This window comes from Genypterus blacodes, unplaced genomic scaffold (assembly GCF_046128005.1).
Source record: "Genypterus blacodes isolate CSIRO-AG114 ecotype Tasmania unplaced genomic scaffold, CSIRO-AGI_Gbla_v1 ptg000058l_1, whole genome shotgun sequence".
Classification (NCBI taxonomy): Eukaryota; Metazoa; Chordata; class Actinopteri; order Ophidiiformes; family Ophidiidae; genus Genypterus; species Genypterus blacodes.
Window position 1 is genome coordinate 2,332,114 of NW_027466870.1, and position 23,449 is coordinate 2,355,562.

The 23,449-nt window shown below is 42.7% G+C and overlaps 1 protein-coding gene across 2 annotated transcripts in view; it reads left to right on the forward strand.

The window, feature by feature from the left end:
* Window positions 1-23,449, forward strand: part of LOC143002661 (3',5'-cyclic-AMP phosphodiesterase 4C-like) — a 62,765-nt gene that overhangs the window by 2,579 nt on the left and 36,737 nt on the right. For both annotated transcript variants that reach the window (XM_076152922.1, XM_076152920.1), the window contains exons 2-3: window positions 743-782; window positions 5,555-5,757. In XM_076152922.1, the coding sequence (XP_076009037.1) occupies window positions 768-782; window positions 5,555-5,757 (218 nt within the window). In that variant the 5' untranslated portion in view covers window positions 743-767. The remainder of the gene's footprint in view (window positions 1-742; window positions 783-5,554; window positions 5,758-23,449) is intronic.

Here is a 23,449-nt window from a genome sequence, read left to right on the forward strand (position 1 = left end):
CATAGGCCGTGTGTGTGTTGAATATTTTCTTCTTCTATACCAAACAAATCATCAGTTAATTGAATTCAGTTGAAGATGAAACAATAATGAAAATCAAGAGTTGCTGTTATGATGTATGATTCATTCATCTGTATCATTTTAATCACAGATACTTCCAGATACAGAGGCTTTGATAATTGGCATAATTAAGGGTCTAATTACAATCGGAGAACTTGCCAGTAGGGTCCTTCCTTATTAAATGCAAAGACGCATCGCAATCAGCCTACGATAGGGAAATGAGGAGCTATTTGTGAGAAAGCAACGCGGTTGAAAGGAAATGTGCCTCTGTGTGTGTCTGGCACTAAGACAGGGATTAAAGATGGGAAAAGCTCTGGCAGACGGAGGCACAGAAGACAGAGGGCCAGAGGCTCCGCTGGTGGAAGAAGCACTTGGTAGTGGAAGCACGTTTTTATTGGATGCCTATATAAAATAAAAAAAAAGACCTTGTTACAGCCAAAGTTAGTTTCGTCTAGTTAATCATGTTTTGAAAACGGCAAAGAAGAGTTACCGCAAATGATTTAAAGACAATGAAACGTTTTAGTTTTGCCTGTTTGCTTGATTATTAAGACCTATGACTTAAATGGTATTGACCTCATTTGGAGTCACAACCTCAAGGAGCAGCCACCAATATATGATAGCATTGTTGTGTGTTCTGTGGTTTGGAGAAAATTGTGTTGATTCTTTTCCAAATTCTGTTTTCCAGCTGCTGTAACGGCTAACCTGCACCAATGTCTCGCTTTGAGGTAAAAAAAAAAACCCCACCACTCACTCACTCACACACACACACACACACACACACACACACACACACACACACACACACACACACACACACACACACACACACACCCAAGGCTCCTATCTGCCTTATCAAGCCTGCAGGTTTACTTTAGTTATACATCTTAAGATCCAAACCTCATTCTCAGTGTGTGGCAGGGCGTCACATCACGTCTCTCAGGCTTTACACTCCCTTTCACATGATGACTGTGTTTTACAGCCGAGATTACCCCACAGCCATAAAAGTGTTATCTTAACTCCACGGCTTTGTTCTCTCTTTACTAACGACCCTGAGGACACGCAGAGATATCCGACACTCGCGTACGTAAATGCTAATGAACAAGTCAGAGTCACGTCAGGTGTCTGCAGCAGTGACCAAACAGGAAAAACTGCTTATGTTGATCAGATATGCTTATGCTGATATGATAAGGAGCACAATAATAAAGTTTATTGTATAGTGATTATCAGAACCATTGTTACATTGTGCTTCACATAAAATCAATCATTGCACATATAACTGCAGAAAAGAACAAATGATTGCATACAATCTGAAAACTGCAATGTGCTCAAAGGCAGCCTGGACTGTGGCGTCCTGCATCTGCATCTCTCCGTGTCTGCGTGGGCTCCCATAATCTAAAGACATGCCGGTTAGGGGGAATTGGAAACTCTAAATCTTTGTCTCTGGCCCACTGACCGCTGGGATAAGCTGCAGCCCCCCCAGGCCCCTGCTTCCAGTAAGTCAGAGTGGTAAAAGAGCAATCAGTGAACGCCACAGGAGTTTGGGAGAGCAGAAACACAAAGGAGGAGGTGGAGGGGGAGGAGGAGGGGGAGGCAAAGGCAAAGGCAAAGGCAAAGGCAAAGGCAAAGGCAAAGGCAAAGGCAAAGTGACGCGCGATGCACACACCTGTAATCTGAGTGGGCAGAGTGGAAAAACCTCCGACAGCTCATCCACAGTGTCACCATCGCCATCCTGAGGGGATACAAGTCCAGCTGTGACCTGTGAAAATGGTCTCAGTCATCATGCTGCTTGCTGTTTGTTTGAGTTGTGTGGCTCAGTTAAGTTTACGATGACCACAGGGAAGAGCTGAAGGAAGGCGTGAAATAGATGTTTTTGTTATTCAATTATAACCAGGTCATGAATCATGATCATGAGAACCGTTTCATTAACTTTTCCATCTTCTTTTAATGAGATCAACTGGTTAATGTGCTCCTGCCGTTGAGTACTGAAGGTGAATGGTTATTAAATGGCCTTACTTAGAATGCATTCTTTGACACTTTAAAGCAGTTTGATATTAATCAGCAGCAGCAGCAGATGCCTTAGTCTGATACATGAATGTAAGATATGTTTGGTACATGCAACTTTAACTTCAAGATGGGTGATTTATGCAGCCTTGACATAATATCATTACTCCACACGATCATATTTTCATTATCTGAGCTAAACTGAGCCGAAAATGCAACGGAAAACCTTCCAGCTTTACTTTGACTGAAGTGGAAGTGAACTTTGGAAAGTTCCAGATGTAAAAAAAAAAAAAAAAAAAGCTTCCATTTGTCTGCCTGAGTAATCACGACATAATCTTGACACACACACACACGCACACGCACGCACACACACTCAAACCCGCCCACAGAGTTCTGTAGAGGGAGCTGAAGTTGATTGGAGACTTGACTATAAATGGTAGCTAATCATACCCTTTACACCCCACTGGGCTTATTCGATCAAAGTGTCAGTGTCTGGCTGTAAGCATCGAGAGACACACACACACACACACACACAGACACACAGACACACAGACACACAGGCACAGACAGACAGACACTTGGCTCGCTCGTGTCTGCATTCTGATGGTTTGAAATTAAAACAAATTTTCCCAATTATGGAAACAGCGATGACACAAATTCATGTCCATGATTAGATGCTCTTAATCTTATCCGCTTTGTCTTTATCAGCACGTCTGTGTTTGTGTTGTGGGGATATTCACATATGCAGTCATGAGACACGGGTACATGTAGCAGTATATCTTTACGTATGTGGATAGACTGTATGTAAGTGTTTATTATTTATAGGTATGTAATCTGTTTGTGTGTGGGGGTGTACACACACACACACACACAGAGACACAGACACACAGACACACAGACACACACAGACACAGGAGAGCAGAAGGGCTTCAGTAATTAGCCTCGATTCAACACACAGCTCTTAACTGTGAAGCCCTCCCCTTCTCTCCCCTTCTCTCCCCTTCTCATGATTTGTAACACCCATCAACACTCCACATTTGTTTTTCTGAACGCTCAAATCTGAATTATAAAGCTGTTTGAGCTGCAAAGATAGATGAAGATTGACGCAGGCGTTGTGAGAATTGTGCGTTGGAGTCTGATGTGTGTTCAAGTGCCGAGGCCACATTTGGAAAACAAACTAATCAGCTGATTTGCAAAGATGTTGGGGAGAGAAAGAGAGTCTGGATGGTGTTTATGTTTTTCCATTCTCTAAGTTTAGTTTGTGTGTGCTGCGTCAAAGTGGGACTAAGTGCGTTTTGAACCCACGATGACAGCAGCTGTGTGTTTCTACGTGAAATCACCGCCGCCAAAAATGTGAACATAAATGATGATTTGAACCGAGCCTGTAGTTTTTCTTTAGTAAGCGACCGTGGTTACTAAATCTGCAGTTAGGGTTTGGGGTGTGATTCCCTCTGTGTGCTTTTTTTTGGGTGAGAGCGTGTCACATCACCATCAACACATTGCTATTATTGGACAGAGCATCATGTAGAGTCCCCTGCTGAGCGCCCGTCGTCTCATTGGATCACACACCAGCCCTAACTGCTTCCATCTCATTCTCACCTTCTGGTGTGTGGTGTGACGGGGGGATAGCCAGGTGATAACACAGCAGCACAACCGCTTCCTCTCTACTCTCCATCGGCAAGCGAGAAGGGGGACGCCAACACGGCGAGGCAACCTGGAAAGGTGTTGTGTAAATGGGGTGATCGTTGGTGAAAAACCTCTGACCTCCAAAATGTCAAGATTGGAAAGAAAATATGAGGTTATTTTTGATCTGCTACATCAGGGGGGTCAAACTCATTTTAGTTTGGGGCCACATTCAGCCCAATTCAGGCTGTGTCTGAATTGTTTACTTTCCTGCTCCTTCCTTGTCCAAGATATGGGCTTTTAAGTTTTTCTCTAGTTTTACAAAACGATGACTGCGGGGTCCACTTTTTCAGAATTGCATGTTTAGGTAGATTTGTGCTGACTCAGCCGATCTTATAAAGCCATTTGAGTATTATTTTACAAATCAACTGATATTAACCCTTAAGATTGCACATGTCAGACGGTGAAATCCTACAAATCAAAGGAGAAGCTTCTGCCCCTGGGTGTGGGGAGTCCAACCCTCTGTGTGTAACGTGTGTAATGACGAAATGAGTCTACACAATCCACTCTGTGGTCTGTCAGATCGGGTTTCACTTGGATTGCATTAGATTTCACTCCCCCCTGTGAGTCTTTACAGCCGCAGAGAAGAGGAAGAGAGGCGGAACCGAAGGGAGGAAGCTTATGCCATATTTGCAATTGAGATGATTTCTTCATATACAGTAAAATAGTGAATTGAGAATTTGGTTGTTGTGAGTGTACAAAGTAAGGTAAGACACTGGCAGAGGTATAAAAACATCAACAAGTCTTAATTACTTCATTCAAAGACATTGTTTTATTGATCCTTGTCATCTAAAGGTCCTCCCCTTTGTGGTTGATACAGTTACTGTTTATTCGCGTGTACATGATAAGGATCATTTCAGATGTAGCTGACTGAAACAACACATTTATTACGTTTAAGTTTCAAAACAGTCTAAGATCTGTGTGATTCTTAGTCCAGAAGACAAAACAGAAAATAGAGTAAATGAAGTCCTGTTCAAGACCTTTACAGGCCCTGAATAATCTGCTCGTGTTTCCAAAAGGGAAAGAAGATTCTTAAGGAGTTGTGTAAGTGTCAGCAGTGGTGTAGATGGCAGCCACTCACTGATGTTTGGTTACCGCAGATGCATTCCTGGTTTGTCCAGGAGGGCAGATGTCACCGAGTTCACACCGAAAGCCCAAACTACACAGCGTGCGTTTGTGAGTGTGTGTGTTTTCTTGGCCTGCCTCAATTTCATTTGACATTTGCTGAAGGAGGATAAACCCTGGTTGAGCCACACACATACACACACACACACACACACACACACACACACACACACACACACACACACACACACACACACACACTTAGGCTTAGGCTTGATCTGCCACATTGTCATTTGTCAAACAGAGGGAGCTACTTTCTCACATCCTGTCGCCTGTTACTGCTCCGCTCCATGAAATCACATCACTGAATGTTTAATTCTCAGGGTGTTTATGCAAAACAGCCAATTTCATCGACTGGAAAGGGCATTAAATTGTCTTTTTCTTACTTACTGTCAGGTGCAACGTGTGCGTGCCGTGCCTATATTAGCTCGGTTAGATGCCACAGGTCCCTGGAGCAACAAAAGTCCTCAGGCCACAGTTATGCATGTAGATTCATCATTACTTTGTTGATTCTCTGGGACCGAATGTGTTTTGTTTTCAGGGTATTAAGAGAAATGTAAATCTAAGTAAGCCACTGATTCGATTCTCAGTTGGGCCTTGAGCTATTTCCTACATTGCATTCTACTGAATAATGTATGTGACATATTCACACATTTTAAGTGTAAACCTCTGTTCTCTCTGGCCTCAGGGTCGTCGTGAGTCCCTTCCTGCAATCAACCAGGCGGTGCGGCGGCGTTTCTCTGGGCCGCTGCTGCTGCCGCCCCTGTGGAGGCGACACTCGTGCCAGGAGCGCCCATGGGACTCCAGACGGTCAACCACAACACACGGTTTGCCGCTAGACCAGCTGGAAGAACTGTACAGCCAAGCACTAGCCAGCCATGATGACCACTGGTCAGTCACACACACACACACACACACACACAAAGACACACAGACACACAGACACACACACGTTTTTTGTTGTTTTTCTTCTATTTGATGTTGTCCAATTTGGGTGTGTGCTCGTATTGTCAGTCAGAGCTACAAATTGATCGGTTTCTTTGACAGTCTGATCTGTTTGTTCTGACGTAGATTTGATATTGTGATATCACAGTGATGATCATGATAATACATTATTGTAAATGAAGATGAGGCACTTTTGCTCAGTAATGGTTGTAACTCTTCAGCAGTGTTAGTAACATCAGCGTTTTGAGGACAGAATATATCTTCCCTTATTATTATTCTCTGTTGTGCTTTGTGATGTGTGCCTGTGTGCCTGTCTGTATGCGGCGCGTGTGTTCAGCCGTGGTCTGAGGCAGGTGTCAGGATTTACTCTCTGTGTGTAAGGTCACCAGGGTCAGCTTTACCTCATTAGCGTTGTGTCCATTTCTTGTACCTCAGCCTTTGTTACAGTCCAGGGGTTTCTGTGTGAATCCCTCTGCCTTTGACAGCGAGCAGCTCGCGCGCGCACACACACACACACACACACACACACACACACACACACACACACACACACACACACACACACACACACACACACACACACACACACACACACACTCACGCAGATGCACATCAAGAGGGCAAAGTCCAGGAGGTGTCTCTAAAAGGTCATTGTGTGTGTGTGTGTGTGTGTGTGTGTGTGTGTGTGTGTGTGTGTGTGTGTGTGTGTGTGTGTGTGTGTGTGTGTGTGTGTGTGTGTGTGTGTGTGTGTGTGTGTGTGTGTGTGTGTGTGTGTGTGTGTGTGCGCGCGCGCGCATCTCTATATTAGGTTGCATTGTTAGGTAAGGATATTCAGCCTTTTGAGGGAACATGATGGGCAGCTTTTAAGAGTGTTTGTACTTGACCATCACTCTGCATATACTTACGTAGAAGTGCATAGATTGTGCACAACGTCTAGAATAGATGCTTTTGTAAGATGTTGTACCTTCAATAATAATGTCAATTTTGTCAAAGTTAGCTATGAAGCCATAGTGACACCACCTATCAAAGGTAAACCTCCTCCATTGTTGCTTCCTTGTTTCCACTGCTGGTGATTTGGGGTTAGGGCTCGTGATGATGTCGTCTGTGGTGTCTTACTAACAATGCTATTATTTTTTACTTGTGATTGGTTGTGCCGAGATGGAAGTCGTGTGTTTCATTTGTGTGCCTGTTGTCTTTATTTCACAGCCAGTTAGGGACAATGAAACAAAAAAATATAGACTGGAGCATCTTTCCTCTTTAAAGTCAGTGTCCGTCAGCTGCATTCAAAAGCAAATTGCACAGAAAAATCCATTCTCATCCTCTAAACCTCTCTGCTGCCCAGGAGGAATAGAAGTGGAAATGGAATCTGAAGAGAGACAATATGTACAAGAGAGATAGGGAGATGGAACAGGTGGTGGAAAGGGGGAGAGAGGAAAAAATATGGAGAGAAGCAAACAGAGGGGAGGGAGAGAGAGAGAGGGGAGGGTAGGACAGGGAGAGACAGAAAACTAAGCATGGGAGAGAGAGAGAGCGCGAGAGAGAGAGAGAGAGCGAGAGAGAGAGTTTATAAAGGCGCGCGCGTTCAGCACTCTAGCTCGTGGACAGCCGAGCTAACATGATGTCTCCGCGCGCCGCTCCCTGTCCGGTACCGGTTTGAAGCGCGTGCTTTCCTCCACACACACACACACACACACACACACGCTCGCCGCACACGCGCACCGCACACGCGCACACACACGCTCGCACACTCTTACATTCACTGACTGGCCGACAAACACACGCTTTGTTCCCGTTTATACTTCCCAAATAGTCTACAAACAACTACACAGCAAAGCGGTGAAATGGAGTGTACCACGCTGAGCCGAGAGGGAGCGGGACTGGCCAAGCCGCCCAAACATCTGTGGCGGCAGCCCCGGACTCACATACGGATCAAGCAGCGCTACCACTCGGACACCGAGCGCTACCTGTGCCGTAACCGGACCCTGGAGAAGCTTCGACCCGGGCTGAAGAAACCCCGCATGTCCTGGCCCTCCTCTCTGAAACGGTAACCACAGCTCACCCAACCCCCGGATAACTTTAGAACTTAAGTCTCCATTTTCTCTCTGAAACTTCGGAGTCACGGAGATGCATTATTAAATGTAGCTCACCGTGTATGCCGCCCCCTAGAACAGCGTTGACACCATTTATTAATTGTCGGATTTGTTTGGAAGTCTGAGTTCTAATTTCTTAATGGACTAAATGTCATGGAATTAGATATCAAAGTATTTAGGTTCCTTAGTTACCAACACACAAATGAATAAATGAATTCCATGCAGCATTAAATTCAACGCGTTTATTAATCTCAAAATTCGCGTCCATTTTGAACGATCAATATTGTTCCTGTGACATCCTTCCGCCTGTCGATTCAGTCAGTGTGCCCTCACTGCTATTGCACCTCACGGAAATGAGTTCACTGCTCTGTCAAGAGGAAAGACACCTTGGAATGGAATCAATAGTGCCAATGTTTGAGAAAACACTGATTTTGATTTTGTGTACTGTAAGCACAGTAAGTAATATACAGTTGCCTGGGTGTTTTAGACCAAATGTGAAAAAAAATTTGTATCAGTTTTGTCTTAGCTGACTTTTGCACCGCACATCAAGTACATTGAATCTGATGGAAGTCAGGGCAAGTGCCCTCTAGTCTGCGAAAGCCTTGTCAGCACAAACACACACAGGTTGGCTTCTTGTGATGACCATAACATCAGTTAATGTTACCAGCAGAAACATTGCCATGTCTCTCATGTGGATGTTACCAGGTGGTATGCTGGTTGGTGTCGCAGATGCTTGCAACTGACCAATACGTCCTGCAAGCTCCACCCAGCAGTGACCAATTGCAGAGTTACTGCTCAGTTCCTTGTTGTGGAATGAAGGAATGTCCCTGAATGCATGTCCTGTGGTTTGTATGGAGCTTGACTGAATGTAGCGTGTAGAGGTTGTGCCTGTGGTTTGCTGGCTGGGTTTAATGTTTAATGTGTGAGTTGGGAGAAATGAGATGTGATTGATGGTTGAGCTACAGTGCTCTGTAATTCACCACTCAGGATGACAAATGACTCTAACTGTCCTCGTTCCAGATCTGTTTTGACCTGTAATTTCTGCAAGAGATCGATTGCATTTTTTCCAGCTTTATCTCTTTTTGCTGTCTTTTATGTTCACCCTTGAACGTAATAGCTGAAACTTGCTTTGGGGTTGAGGACGTGTATAAGAAAAGAAAGAGGAAAAGAAGCATTAACACTGAAGTCTTACTGTGGAGACATGGACTTAACTCAGGCCTCACACTATGATTCAGGCTTTTCAGGGATTGGATGCGTTAGTACTTAATGAGTCTTTCCTCAAGATTGCAGGGAGACAGATTATCACCACACGTCGTGTCTAGAGTGTCTGTCTATACATCATTTTATCTTTCTGTGTGTCTGTTTTGGGTTGTCTGTGTGTGTGTGTGTGTGTGTGTGTGTGTGTGTGTGTCTTAGAGTAGATTAAGGAACACAATTCTTTCATATTTGGCCAGCATCCGTGTGTCTTTCCTACAAGGGGGAGAGTGGAAAACACAAAACAAGCAAACCAGAACAACGTCTCTCACTTTGGTTGCCACACCAACAGCCCTCAGACTGGTGCTGCTCTGTGTTTGTCTGTAATATTTGCATGCTTTAAATCTGACACCAGCAGACCTTTTTCCTGTAGCTACTTTGACTTGTTTTCATTAAAACGCCATCTGCAACTGGTTTGACTCATCACAACGCCAGTGGTGCACGTTCATCTTGTGTACACATGGGTGTTATGCAGATTAGCCCGGTGTGATTACAATCAACATGCATATTAAAGAGGGCTTGAATGCATTATTAGTGACATTGCCGGGTTTGTAGGAGGAAAGTATGACACTAAACACAAACCTACATATTGTTGGTGCTCTACAAATAAGCTGGAGTTAGGATTGTTGTTAAAAAATGTTCTCTACTCCGTCAAGGAGTTTCCCACCATTTTACCTTTTAGAAGTGATCAAGGTCTCATTCATTATCAATTCATGCGGCAAGGTGAGGATTAATGAAGCCACGTTATCTTCCTGCGCACTTCTAAGTGCCAGCAGCATTCTTTTTTTTCACCTCGCAACCTCACAAACCTACCAACTGTCATCTTACATCTGTTTCAACTCACATTTGTTTGTACACAGGATTTACCTATGCCAGTATGCACAGTATGATCACCCTGTGTTATCAGGAGGCAGCCAGAGCACAGGATCTTACTGAATTTGCTGTTTTTTAATGCGTGTGATTGAAATGATTGTGAATCATCAGATTGTAGCGAAAAGTAAAGAACTGATTAACAAAGAAAAAGAGCAAATTTGGGACTAAGGCAAGCAATTAAGGCATGAAACAGTCTCACTAATGAAACGGCGTGAGCAGAAAGAGCAGACAAATGTTGTTTATGTAGACTGAATCTCGCCTCACGGTGAAATTCTAAATGATCTAAATGAAAATGAAACCAATGCAAATTCATGAATAAAATGCATGAGATGTGTAATAAAGTAGAAGAATCTTAATATATGCACACAATGATGGGGAGCGAGAATGTGGAAGTGAGAGGAGGCGGTGTGTGTGTGTGTGTGTGTGTGTGTGTGTGTGTGTGTGTGTGTGCGGAGGTGTGTGTAAGATCTACTCTGTGTATGTGTGTGCAAACAAATTCTAACTAGAGACACAAATACAAATGGGTGGCCTGAATTCATTGACGCCAGCCTACGTGCAGTTAAATGAGAATGAGAAACTGCTGTCAGGATAATTCTGCTCCCGAGCCAAACCTCCTCTGTGCCATCAATATGCCCACATCGCCGCTTACCTCAGCCTCATCGTATCAGTCCTCTTCCCGATGCCATGCAGAGACGAGCCAGTGTGAGGGCCGTGTGCTCATTGATTGATAATGGCGGGACTGCTCACAGGTTGGACTGGAGGTAGGCGTGAAAGCGGTGAGTCAGTCGGCATTGTCGCCACCAACAAGGCTGCTTTTATCCCTCGCCGGATTCGACCTTCACTTGCTTTTGCACATATGCCAATGACTTCATCCCAGCCCAGATGAGTCAGATCAATATTTAGTAAAGAGAAGTAAACAACAGAACCAGATATAGAGCTTTAGTAGATGTGGTGAGGTAATTTAATTTGAACCAATGAGCTGTTTATGAGACCGCACCGTCCATTACACACACACACTAAATGTTGTTTAGCACTCAAACTCAAATATTTGTCCCCGAATCAACCCCCAGTCCAAACCGTTGCAATACGTACAGACTTCTTGTCGTCTTCTTGTTATTTCTGCTCTCTCTGCTTCGATATATGTGACCTGACTGATAAATGTTACAGAAAGTGCTTGTAAGACCTTGTTTACTATCTAAGACAGGGTTTGATGTGCTCAGGTTTAGGCTGAATGCTGCCACTAGAACAGAGTCAGAGAGCAGAGAATGCCTGTCTTACCGAAGGACACGCACAGCACTTACAACCATCCATTATAATAGTGATGTATGCATGATGGCTGTTATTAGGAATAAACCAGTGGCCTGTCAGATACAAGCTGTTCTCATGCTGGTGGCACTGCAGTGTGTGTGTGTGTGTGTGTGTGCGCAGCCTCAACCTATCAATTGTGGGAAAGGAAAGTGTGATCTGGACAAGCGGTCAACTTGAAGCTGGAACGGCCTGCTTCAAAAGCACTTTTTACACTAGGATGGTGAAATATTACACCCGTTGCTATGGAGCCCATCTGTTTTCCAGGGATAATGGCATAAGGGTTCCCTACGAGGTTATCAGAGAGGGGGAAGGCAGCCACGGAGGCAGAAGAACTGTTACCTAACCGGCCTCACATCAACAAAGACCATAAAAAACACACTGACAGGTCGCTCCAAGAGGTTTAGTGAAGGCTAATGTGAGAGTGTATTGTGTACAGCGGCATTAGCTGACCTGCAGATGTCACTTACCACGTGGCTGTCGCTTTCAATGAGTTTCTTATTTTCTTTCTTTAACCGTTTGACTGCAGGATTATTCAAATTATTAGACTGCATCAGAGCAATAAGGTCCTGGCATGGAAGCCCTGGAAGAATTTCACCATTCCGGTTGAATAAAAACAGTTTCAATATTAGAACAGAACTTTCTATTTGGGCGACTGTGTTATTATAATGAAATTCATTTTTATCTTTCTTATCTTGTTTGGCCTTGGTGTACTTTGTCCTTCACAGCTTTTTTCTCACTGATATTTTAGTTTCTGTGTTTGTATTTTGACAGTAGTGGTCTTGTTGAGATGCAAGTCCTTTTGAGACGTTTAGAAATTAGACTCATTATTGCAGAGGTAGAGACCTGGCTTCTGCGACCACAGCATTGATTTATTGTCACCGCAGCTTATTGAAGAGGTCGCAGAAGAAACACGAAACTGCCCGAGCCTCCACACTGTCGGGAGAAGACAATCCCGCAGAGACGCTGTTCAGTCTCTGGGCTTTGTTTTGCAGCGAGGCTGTTTGTCACGATTGACTAATGATTGGAGAGTGAAGACACACAGCAGGAAATCTATAGAGCAATATCCCTTGTTATTACTTAACTGAAAGGGTTTTGTAACAAATAACATCAACACACAGAGAACACACTTAGGTCAGAATAGATGGGGGTTGAACACTGACGCTGACACTAGCCTCGCAACTGGATTGTTACGAAAACAACGTAGGGACGTGTTGCATATTAGTATCAGTAAGCAAGGAGGGAAACAAAGGAGAAACACTGAATATCTGGGTCTGAGAAGTGACAGTGAAGAAGATTTCTCCCATTAACTCAGCGGTGACACCTCAACTTTTTGTTTTATTTGGTCATGAAATTGTGACTTTTAGGCCATTTTCAGCAAACGATGTATTGATGTAATTGTTCCACTCCAGACCTTTTTGTGACTCATTCCCTCATTTCACCTCTACTGACGAGAAAGCAACACGATCCAAATGTAAATGATTTCAGCACATCCAAGATTCCCAACTGATTCTAAATCACTTAGTTGTCACTTAGCGAGTTGTTTTGTTTCTGAGTCGACTGCCTGACGTGCCACATCACATTTGTTCAGATTGTTTTTGTGGATTTCTTTCCTGTTGCACCAGTGATGTTTTGAGAGAAGAATTCACCATTCAGAAGAGATTCTTTAACAGGGCCCTACATTTTACCCAGCTTTCCCAGTCCAACATTTGTAACCCTTTCTAATTTAAATTCTGCATTATTTCTGTTTGTTGTATCGGCCAGGATTACTCTGTTTTGATTGCCTATTCTCCTCTCCACTCCTGCCATCCCTCACAGGTTGTATTTCTTTCCATGCAGAATGACTTATCAGCTAACTAGTATTCATAATATTGTTTGCCTCATTCAAACATAAAGCTGTGTCTATGTTTTGGTTGTAGATTCGTGTTGCCTTCACGCTCTGTGCATTTCCCTGCGGCTGGCTACAAAGATTCGTGCAAAATTGATAGTGTTTACTCATTTTCCAACGTGTCGCCTGTGGCGGAAACGGGTCAAGGCTTTCTTGGAAACCGCTGTGCTGCCTGGTTGATAAACTTGTTTGTGGATTTGACCCAGGATGTGATGTTGGGTGCCTTGTGCTCTGTTGTGCTTTTATAAAATAGATGTGTCTTCATCCTCCGCCTGCAAAAGAACAAACAATAGAGCTCTCTCAGAATTCTGTAAGGCCGTAGCTTTGATATAAATCACTAATATACAGTCAGACAAACAAATGTGACCTCATCAGAAATTCTTCGAAGGATTTCTCAGTTCAAGAACTCTGATGGCACACACAGTTCTTTTTATTAAAATTAAGTTTTAATAGTTGTAAAACAGCATCAACCTTTCCTCACACAGCTGTGCTTGGCTCCAGCTTTAATCCTGGAGCTCCTAATGCAGGACACAAGCATGGAATCGACAGTGTACATGCCTGCACTGCCCTTTCCCCTGTCAGCCTTTTACAATCCTTTATGAATGTCAGATAAACAGCAAACACGCAGAATGAATTATTCCATCGACACTATCATGACGATGGATCTTTTTCCTTTTATTTGCTCTTCCCACTCACAACAGAGAGATGTATCCAGTAGGCTTATCATGAATACACTCCCATTAGCATGTTGTCCTCCAGCCACCGCATTTGCTTTATTCATCACAACGTATTTATATGAGGTACATAACCGTTGACCTTGACCAAGCCAACCGGCCTCAGACAGGATTTGATCCCCCGGCACTGCACTGCTCCTGAACAGAATGGGTTGAATTGTGAGTACACGTTCCCCCTCTGGGATTCATAAAAATATCATTTAGATTTGAACTTTGCGTCTGTGGCTGTGATATTCATTTTGTCCTGAGGTGAAATGTTGAAAAAAAAATAAGAATCTCTGTTGTGCAATTGATGCAAGTAGACTTAAAGCGAAATGAGAACCAATCTCAACCAAGCTCATTGCTTTTGTGTGCAATGATTGAAATGCTCTTTCGCCTTTCATTTGCTGGAGTGCGGCTTGTGTGTTGATGTGCTTTTTGTTGCTCATTAGCAAGTAAGTCCAACAGCAAACAGGGTTTCTTCTGATTGGCTCAATGATCTAAAACATGAGGGGATGAATTGATCTATTCTTGTCCACGTGGGGACATGGCACAGTGGTTCAGTCTAGGTCCATCACAGCTATACAGTGTAATGAATATAGCAGCTTGATACACTTCAGTGAATTACCAATTAACAATACTCAGCGGACAGATCAGAGATTCGTTTCTCTGCCCTTGCAACGAACTTTGTTGTCTGAGACTCACACATGATTTTAAATCCTTGCCACCTTTGCCCGCTGATAACTTGTTGACACCAACACCCTCACCTCCCTCCCTCCTCGTGGCCTCAGCCTCACCACCTCACAGAAAGAGTAAATCTGTAATTGCATTAGTTTGACCGGTAATATGAGAATCACGACAAACAGATCCATTTCAGGAGCAAACAGGAGGCGGCAGACATAATGACTCTGATTCATCACATCGGTGCAGATCTGTTGGTGTGTGTGTGTGGATGGGGAATCTCGCTGACAATCAGTCAGATGAGAAGAGATGGGATTCTTCTTCCTGTTTAGGAGGGGAATGCCGGCTAGGCGCCCCTCTGCACCTGATGCTGCTTATCGTATCTTTAATTAATAGTTCAGTTGCCAAAAATTAAGAATAACATAATAAGAGGCAAAGAGTGAGACGATGTGGAGGCAGAGACAGCAAAGAGGAGGAGGAGAAGGACTTAGTGAAAGATTTCATGAACAGCCTGTCTCATCCCCTTGACACTGAGCTGAGGATGCTGAGGAGCCACCACAGACTCATTCAGCCTTGTGCCTCAAAGCTCCTCTTTTGTGCCAACAGACTCCATGGCACCCAGTAGCACCTCAGGGACATAGACTAGGGGCTACTCACAACACACACAAAAAGAAAATTGCGATAATTATGTGCTTTGCTAAAAATTCACTTATTTTGATGGCTATATTTAATTATTACTCTATTATTATCAGATTCCCTTCTTCATGCTGAACACTTGCTCTGCTGTGCTGCTGCAGCTTCATCTTATCTTAAACACATTTTCCTTTATAAAAAAATTGTTGTCTGTGTGACTACAAAGTGACGCTTTATTCATTTCTCAAAATTAAGGAGGTAATATTTTATTGGTGTTAAAATGACTTTGTTGTGCCTTTAATGGCTACATGGGTTCATTTATAACCAAACGATTGTATTGTGACAGATTCTTCATTACATTCATTGGACATCACAGAATCCCATTGCCTAGAGACGTTATAATTTGATTTAAGGTAGTATTTTACACCTTAATTTCTTTTTCTAAAATAATTAAAGCTGCGTTAGGCAAGATTTGTTTGCTAAATACCCCGCATATTAAAGAACTAAATCACAGCCTGGTGCTATGATATTGAGTAGGGTTTCTGTTGTTTTATAGCCTCTTAATCGCATATAATGAAATTCTGGTGTCAAGTATGGACAATGCTTCAAAATGTCCAATATACACAGGAAGACACTGTGACAAAAAATATTTCTGGACATGGTGTAGTTTTTAGTTAATTTAACCAAAAGGAGTTCAGGAACAGCATCTACTGAGCCTTTTCTATGAATTCTGTGAAACAAAAAGCTACAACAACACAGAGAGAGTCAATGAAGGTCACATGCAGATTTGCAGGAGTGCCCACTGCAGCATATGGATACAGTTGAGAACCAAATACAAGCAAATCTGCATCACCACCATGCCTGGGTGGGGAGATAGAGGACTAATGTTAGAGAAACACTGACAGCATCAATCCTCAGTCTAATGTTATACTCCAGCGATAACACTGCAACTTCCCAGATTGCTGAAATTGCTCACCCCTCAGATAATAGATACAGTCTGACTCCATCCATCCGCCACCATCTCAGCCAGGCCTGAGTGTTTAACTCAGGCGTCAGGATGGTGATGCAGAGCTTAGTCTGTTCGGCTCAGCCACAGCAGGAGCAGCTGAGTCCGCCCATTCAAGCAGACACAGTTCTGCATCCTCATCCTAATTACCTGTTTGAACACCTGGAGCCCAGTTTTACATCTGTGACTGACGGCAATATAATACAGATTTATGTGCATGTATGATTTCATGCGCGAGTGTACATTGGAGGGTGCAAGTGCTTAAATGGTATTACGGACGTGGCGAGGAATGGGATGGACATGAGTTGATGCCCAGCTGTTCCCTGTTTCTGCTCACTGCAATGTTTCAATATAAAAGCATGCTACTCAAAGTCATTTAAAGACCAGATTGTTTACTTTCTGTTCATTTCAAAGGTCAATTCAAGTCAGTCATATCAGTCTAAAGAAGTATAAATGTCAATGTTGGTCAATTGACATCACAGAAAATGTAATGTAAATGATCAAAAACATTTTAAAACAAAAACACGCAACCCCTTTAAAAAAAAGCAGAACCAAAAACCTGTCCCAGAGCCACTGACAAATATAGTAAATATATAAAAAACTTCTCCCCATAATTGAACTGTCATCTAGAGAAGGAGAATAACTCATGAAGCTTCTAAATGTCATGGTATTTATTTACTATCAAGGGAGGTAAATTACAGATGGAATACAGTTTTTCTCCCTGAAAGACGAAGAACTCCCTAATGTTGTGACCTTTCTGTGACAGCCAGCCAGCTTCTGGGTTTTCATCTTCAGTGCAAAGCAAAAATACAACCTTCTGATTCAAACATAATCCATGAACTGTCAACTTTGGGACTGTGAAAGGTTTTCTCATCGATACTGTTATTTCCCCTTTGTTTTGGTTTACTTCCTTCTCTCAGCATCAGCTTGTGAATTGATGCTTCACCTTCACCTCACTTCATTTGGCACAAAACAAGAAAACTGCCCACTATAACGAGTGCTGGCATTCAAAACACAATGAATGGTAACATCTGATAGATCGGTACATCACAATCAATTAAAAACAACACAGGTCTGTGATTTAATCAGCAATCTTTTGACCTTTTAATTACAGAAGTTATGTATCCAGTTTGTTTCTGAACTGCTTGACATTCATACACTTCCACACTGTCATGCTGGGAGCTGACAGCGCTGATGTTCACTGAGCAGCGCCAATAAAACAGTCTTGCTTCTTCACTTCACACATGTTATGAAGATTTTTCTGACTTACATGGGCGTAGACGACCTGGTGATAGGCTTCTACTTGTGTTCATTAGCTGATCTGAAGTGTAAATTGAATATCAAGAGAGGCAGATGTGTTTAAGGGACCTGTGGACATATGTAAATGAGCATTCTTCAGCTTTTATAATTGACACTCTCCTCACACCTCAAGCTGTGAAACACATTCTGCTGCTACGTCGTCACTGACTGAGTGCTGAGACACTCCACCTCCACCCAACAGTGACAAGCATATGCAGCTTCTAAATCCAGTAATGCCCTGAGCCTTGTGTCAAAAACACATTTAAACATTTCACCTGTCGGACTGAAGATTACAACCATAATGTCACTTCTTATTGTTGTAATCTTCAGTCTTCAGGGGTGAAAATTGTGGAAGTTGAACTATGTTTTTGTAATCAAAGCACATTTTATTGGAGCAAAATCAGATTTAAATCACTGCGTTCTCTCTCTTCTCATTTGGCATTGTCTTAAGTATCATTTAAAGCACCTTAACTCAAAAATTATGCAGCAAACCTTCAAATTTAACTGAGAAAAGCCATCAGTAACACTGTAGCACAATAGTTTCACCTAGCACTGACAGTAATCAAGCCATGGCACAGAATCATTGAATTTTCTTTGAGAGGCATCCTTGGTGTCGATATGAATATTGTATTGACAATGTGCAACTTTGGCTGTTACATTAATACTTGTGATGGTTACCTCCTGCTGGCATTCAAATAGCTTTCCTCTTTGCCGACAGATAGTCAGTTTATTCCATGCACTATAAGCTGATTACACTGTGATGAAGGCAATCCAATTTTATTCAAAAGTCAAGATGCTGAGGTATGCTCAGTCTGAGTAACAGAGCTAGTAAGTCTCATTTTTGTGTTTAATCACAGAAAGCAGACAGTGAGGGGCCAGAAGTTTAGGCAACCATTGGTGACGAATCAAATCTCAGAAACGTATTAAAAGTATTAAAATTCCCCTGCTGTGCTTCTGAACGTGTCCTGGTATCAAACTGTGGTGTGTGTGTGTGTGATCATCAAAGCTCTGTGTGAACCATTGTTGATGAAAACGTTCAGTGATGTCTGTTATATTTATTTATTTATTTTTGCTCCTTGTCTTCTCACAAGATGACATGTTTTAGTAAGGAGACCAGAATGCTTGGTCAGCTGCATGGAGCTGCAAAACCACCTGGTGGATTTGGACGTGGTCGTTGTTGGAAACGGCATATTAGTCATTCACAGATGAGCATCGAGATTACCCTGACCAACAGATGAGGTTTAAGAGACCTGGATAAAGGATGAATACTGACTAACCCAACAGAATAACACTTTTATGAGGCATTTGGCTTTGCAGGGAAAAACTTTTTTCACACTCTAGACAGTGATGCCTTCTGCCTTTGTAAAGCAGAACTTCCGAGAGGCTGATGGATCATTTGGACAGGAAGTGTTCACATGGGTGTCTCTGCCAATTGTCATATTACTCTGATGTTGGCCTGAATAGTAAACTGCATCTTTTAGAGGACTTTGCTTAGCAAGACAAGCTGCCTCAGACCACGAGACAGGATTTATTTTGTCCTGTCCTCACTTTGTAATGTGTTGTTTTTGAGGAAACTCACCTTGATGGGAGGTCTAAAGATGGTTCAAGCAATAAGTAAGGTTTGTTCCTCATTAGCTGCAGTTTCGACTTTTGCATTGGACATCGCAAATGGCATGGGTTTTATTAGTCCCCCCCAGTACTAAGTCCCCCTGGTTGAAGCCCCAACTCCTCTTTAGTGGTTGTTGTGTCCAGCATCAGAACACACCCTCGCGCTCCCAAGCCTTTATGACTTTTACTAAGTGTCACATGGTGTGTGTGTGTGTCGGCCAGTGCCAAGTTCTCACAAAAACAGGGCCGTGTTTGCAGAACAAACAAGGTCATATGGGCTTATTTACTCTTCATTAGCTTTGTTTGCATTTTTTGTTCAGTGCTACACTGAGTGAAATTGCTTCTCCTTCATCAATTTCTCCCAGCTGTCTTTGCTGCACTCTTACACCATCGCCTTCTGTTCTCCAAGTTTTGATTTGCCTTGGCTGTGGTCATCCCTTTAATATGTTACCCTGACCAGTGCCAAATGCAAATCAGTAACGTTGTCTGCAGTCTTTCCTCTTCATCACTTATGAGTCAGTTTCTTTCCTTTTTTTAGCAGGACATTAGTTACCCTCAACTGTAGCCTCTCTGCAGCACCAGGTGCACGCAAGGAGCAGAACTAGTTAGGGAGCCTGCAGACGTCCTGTGTTTGAACAACAACACACACAACCCGCCTCAGTTTGCTCCCAGTTGCCTAGGAGATGCGGCCAACCATGACAGACAGATCTGATGCTGCGTGATGATGGCAGGATGGTAGAGCTTTCCCCCTGGATCACAGGGTGGCTCAGGCAGTTATCCTCACCTCAACCATCGCAAAACGCTCCGATGAAGTAGAACAACACAGACACATTCATAGATGAGGCTTGTCAATCTGATGGCTGAAAACAGAACTACAAGAGTTGAGTGTACATGTGTCCACTTCACAAGTTCCTCTAATTGTGGTTTTAGCAGTCATTAGCATCATCAACCAACATTCTTGTAGTGTTTTCATATTGTTCTTTTTATTATTCTTGCAGTTCTGAGCCACTGCCTGTTACATGTATAATGAAGACCCAAAGGGAATCCTGTGATTGCTACTCAAAAACGCATGAGGGAACAGAACTGTGATTGCAAGTGAATGCAGTGAAGTGGAGGGTGAAATATAGACTCCCTGTATACACCCTGTAACCTACCGCTAAAGTGTTCCTCACTTTACTTCAACATAGAGCTGCTGTGGTTTGTTTGCCGGTAATCCATTTGTGTCGGTTCTTTGGTGTTTTTTGTATCATAACTGACTGCCAACGATAAACAGATGAGTCAGGATATATATTCATTTCACGACAAATCCTGTGTGTTAAATGTATTTTCTGTAGCATGAATCTAAAATACAATTGAAAGGACTCATATTTTTTTTTTTTCATATATCTTCATTAGCACGCTCCAGAGAGGAACTTTGGGTGCCCATAACGTGAAGCCTAGTTCCAGGAGCACACTTCAGTCTATACTGGCACCATTTCCCTCGGTTGTGCGAGGTCATATCAAGTCAAATTTATTTCTATAACCCAACATCACATACAATGTCTCAAAGGACTTTACAGAGCCACGACATCATGAAAGTGTTTGATTGGTCAAAATGAGGCTTGGTGTGTTACAGCTAGCCATTAGAGCCAAAGGCATTATGGAGGGGATGTAATCTGCTGTCATAGCCGAGCCCCAGCAGGAGTGTCTTAGACACCTGCTGAGTGTTTCTATGACACAGGACATTGGCTGTGATCCCAGCCTGTTGCCTTTTCCAGAAGAAGTTGTCCAGAATGGCCCTCCTCATGTTCTTGGCTCCTCTCTCCCAGGAGCTGGCTGAGATTCGTCGACTCCATCTGTGAGTCTTCCACCACTCAGCACTTGTTCACATTTGTAGTGGTAATTCTCCTGGCAGTGCTCTAATATAAACCTACGTATCACTTCCTTCTTTGCATTTTTAGATTTGACATTATATTCAAGGTATCTAAAGGGTGTTCCTAACCGGAACTAGTAATCTCAGTGTCATTCCTGCGTCACCAACATTACGGACAACCTAAAGCGATGAAGGTGATGATTCCAATGTGTGAAGTCTGCCTAGTATCATTCAGTGATTAAGTGCTGTTTGGAAAATAAGAACTGTGGAGAAATGGTAAACAGGCTCACTGATGCATATCATTAGAGTCGCTAAACTTATTAAATGCCAGCAGTAATGGAATTCTTCCTTCATGTGTAATTAATAACTAAGGCTGTATATAAATCTGAAGAGTGAAAAGACTGAATTTGATAGTTGGGCTGAATAATCACATTTCGGGGCAACTTTCAGGCCTAAAAGTACTTCATTTTTCTTAGTTTTGCCTTCAATGAAATGTCAGCAGTGCGAGGCTGCGTAGGGTTTGGTGATAAGTTCAGAGCCTGACTCAAGGGCTGTGATGTTTATGTGGGAATACTGTGTACAGCACAATATACTGTATCTCCTACTATACCATCTCCTAGAATAGAGGATAGTGGAGCAGCAGGAAAGAAAATAACCTTTCTGTACATTGAAAAATGAAAATGTTTAATTTGCCTTTCTGTAATACCTGTTGTCTTATTCCTCGTTCATTTGGATGGAAGCAAAGCCTCTCCTCCCTCACCTCTGAAAAGCACTGAGGGCTGCGTCATTATGGAGGCTCAGCTGATGAAAATACGCACACTTTGAAGGAAACTCTCTTTTTAATAAAAACATAATTGACAGAAGCCTTCAGTCAGAGCTGCTGCTGGATTATCTGAATTTGAGATCAGAATGAACAGTATTTATAAGATATCGTCAGGTTGTTTCCATTACCTTTCATCAAACGTCCTTGGTTGAGTAAGTGAGAGGCAATATGATGCAATCACCCTACACCTACAGATACCAGACCTTCATAGATTCAGTAGAGTGTGTTATAGCAACCAAAGTTTGAAAGGATTTTCAGTATCCCACAGGTTTGCTACAGTTTTTACAGTGTGCTTCTCATCTTATAACTGTTTGTGTGTCTGGCCCTGTGTTTGAGGTGGGTGGAGGAAGGAGATGTGACTCAGTCCAATACATAGTTCCACATATCAAACCATTAGTCACTATTTGATAATGACTTGGCTTCATCTTCTTGTCTGTCCACCCCATTGACTCATAATGCCAACAGTTTGATTGACTGGTGCGGTGCCCCTGAATGCAACAGCTTTTTAATGCTTTGACTTGATTATATCCCACTCTTTAATCACAGCTTTAATGGTATGCTTGTTACTAAATGACGTGGTCCATGCCCAGGCTTGTGCTAAGGAGGTGAGTTGCCATGGATAAAAAGTCTTGTCTTTGTGTCCAGTTTCCAAAAGTCCCACAGGGCGGTTTGGCATGTTGTATTCCTGAGTTTGTACCATAGGTGTGATGCATCCGCGTGTGTATTTGTGCGTGGGCACCATCTGCTGGTTACATTTGGTAGCACTTACAGCTGCAGCTACTCAACAGCTGTGTTGTGGTTCGTGAGCTCATTGCTGTGACCCCTCCTGACCCCTCCTATGTTAAATCAGTACTTTGGCAGGCGGCCCCTTCAGGCTCAAGAGCTCTTCTATTTCACTGCGTTTATGCTTCATTAAAATGGGTGCAGGATGACAAAGAGACAGATTTTATTGCAAGCGGCAGACTCATTTCCAGCTTTATTGTAGTGATATCAGCGTTATTTGTGTCCAAGTAAATGGGGAAACTAAGTTAATTATTAATGTCTTTAGCTTCCCTCCATGTTACACACGACACAACACAACAACATCATTAACTACATTAATGAAAGCTTTAACATCGCTCTCAATGTGGGCATCTCTTATAGAATACCATGTTTAAACTGACCAATCTCAAAATCCAAACTTTATCATTTGAATGATAAGGAGGTTGCATAACGGCAGTGAAAGTAAGATTAGGTAGGATGAGAAGAAAGTAAAAGGATTATTGAGGATCTTGGATAGAATATAAATAAGTAAAATAGTGTGTGAAACACTTCAAAAGATTTGAAATGGGACATTGGCTTTGCAGTTCCATTAGCTGGCTGTCTTTCCTTCTTCTTTGTTGTAGGAGAAGATGGAAAAGTGTTGAATAACTCAATTGTACTCAAATATGTCTGATCTGATAGCTGATGGACAGCCAAACAAAAAAGTATGTGTTTTGAATCTTTATCTTTTGATGTTTGGCAGGATCGACACAGAATACAAATGTGCGGTGTGTTAACTGGCATTCTGTACGGTCAGAGCAACACGTATTCATGATATTAATCGGGGGGAAAAGTTTAGGTACAAGTAGATT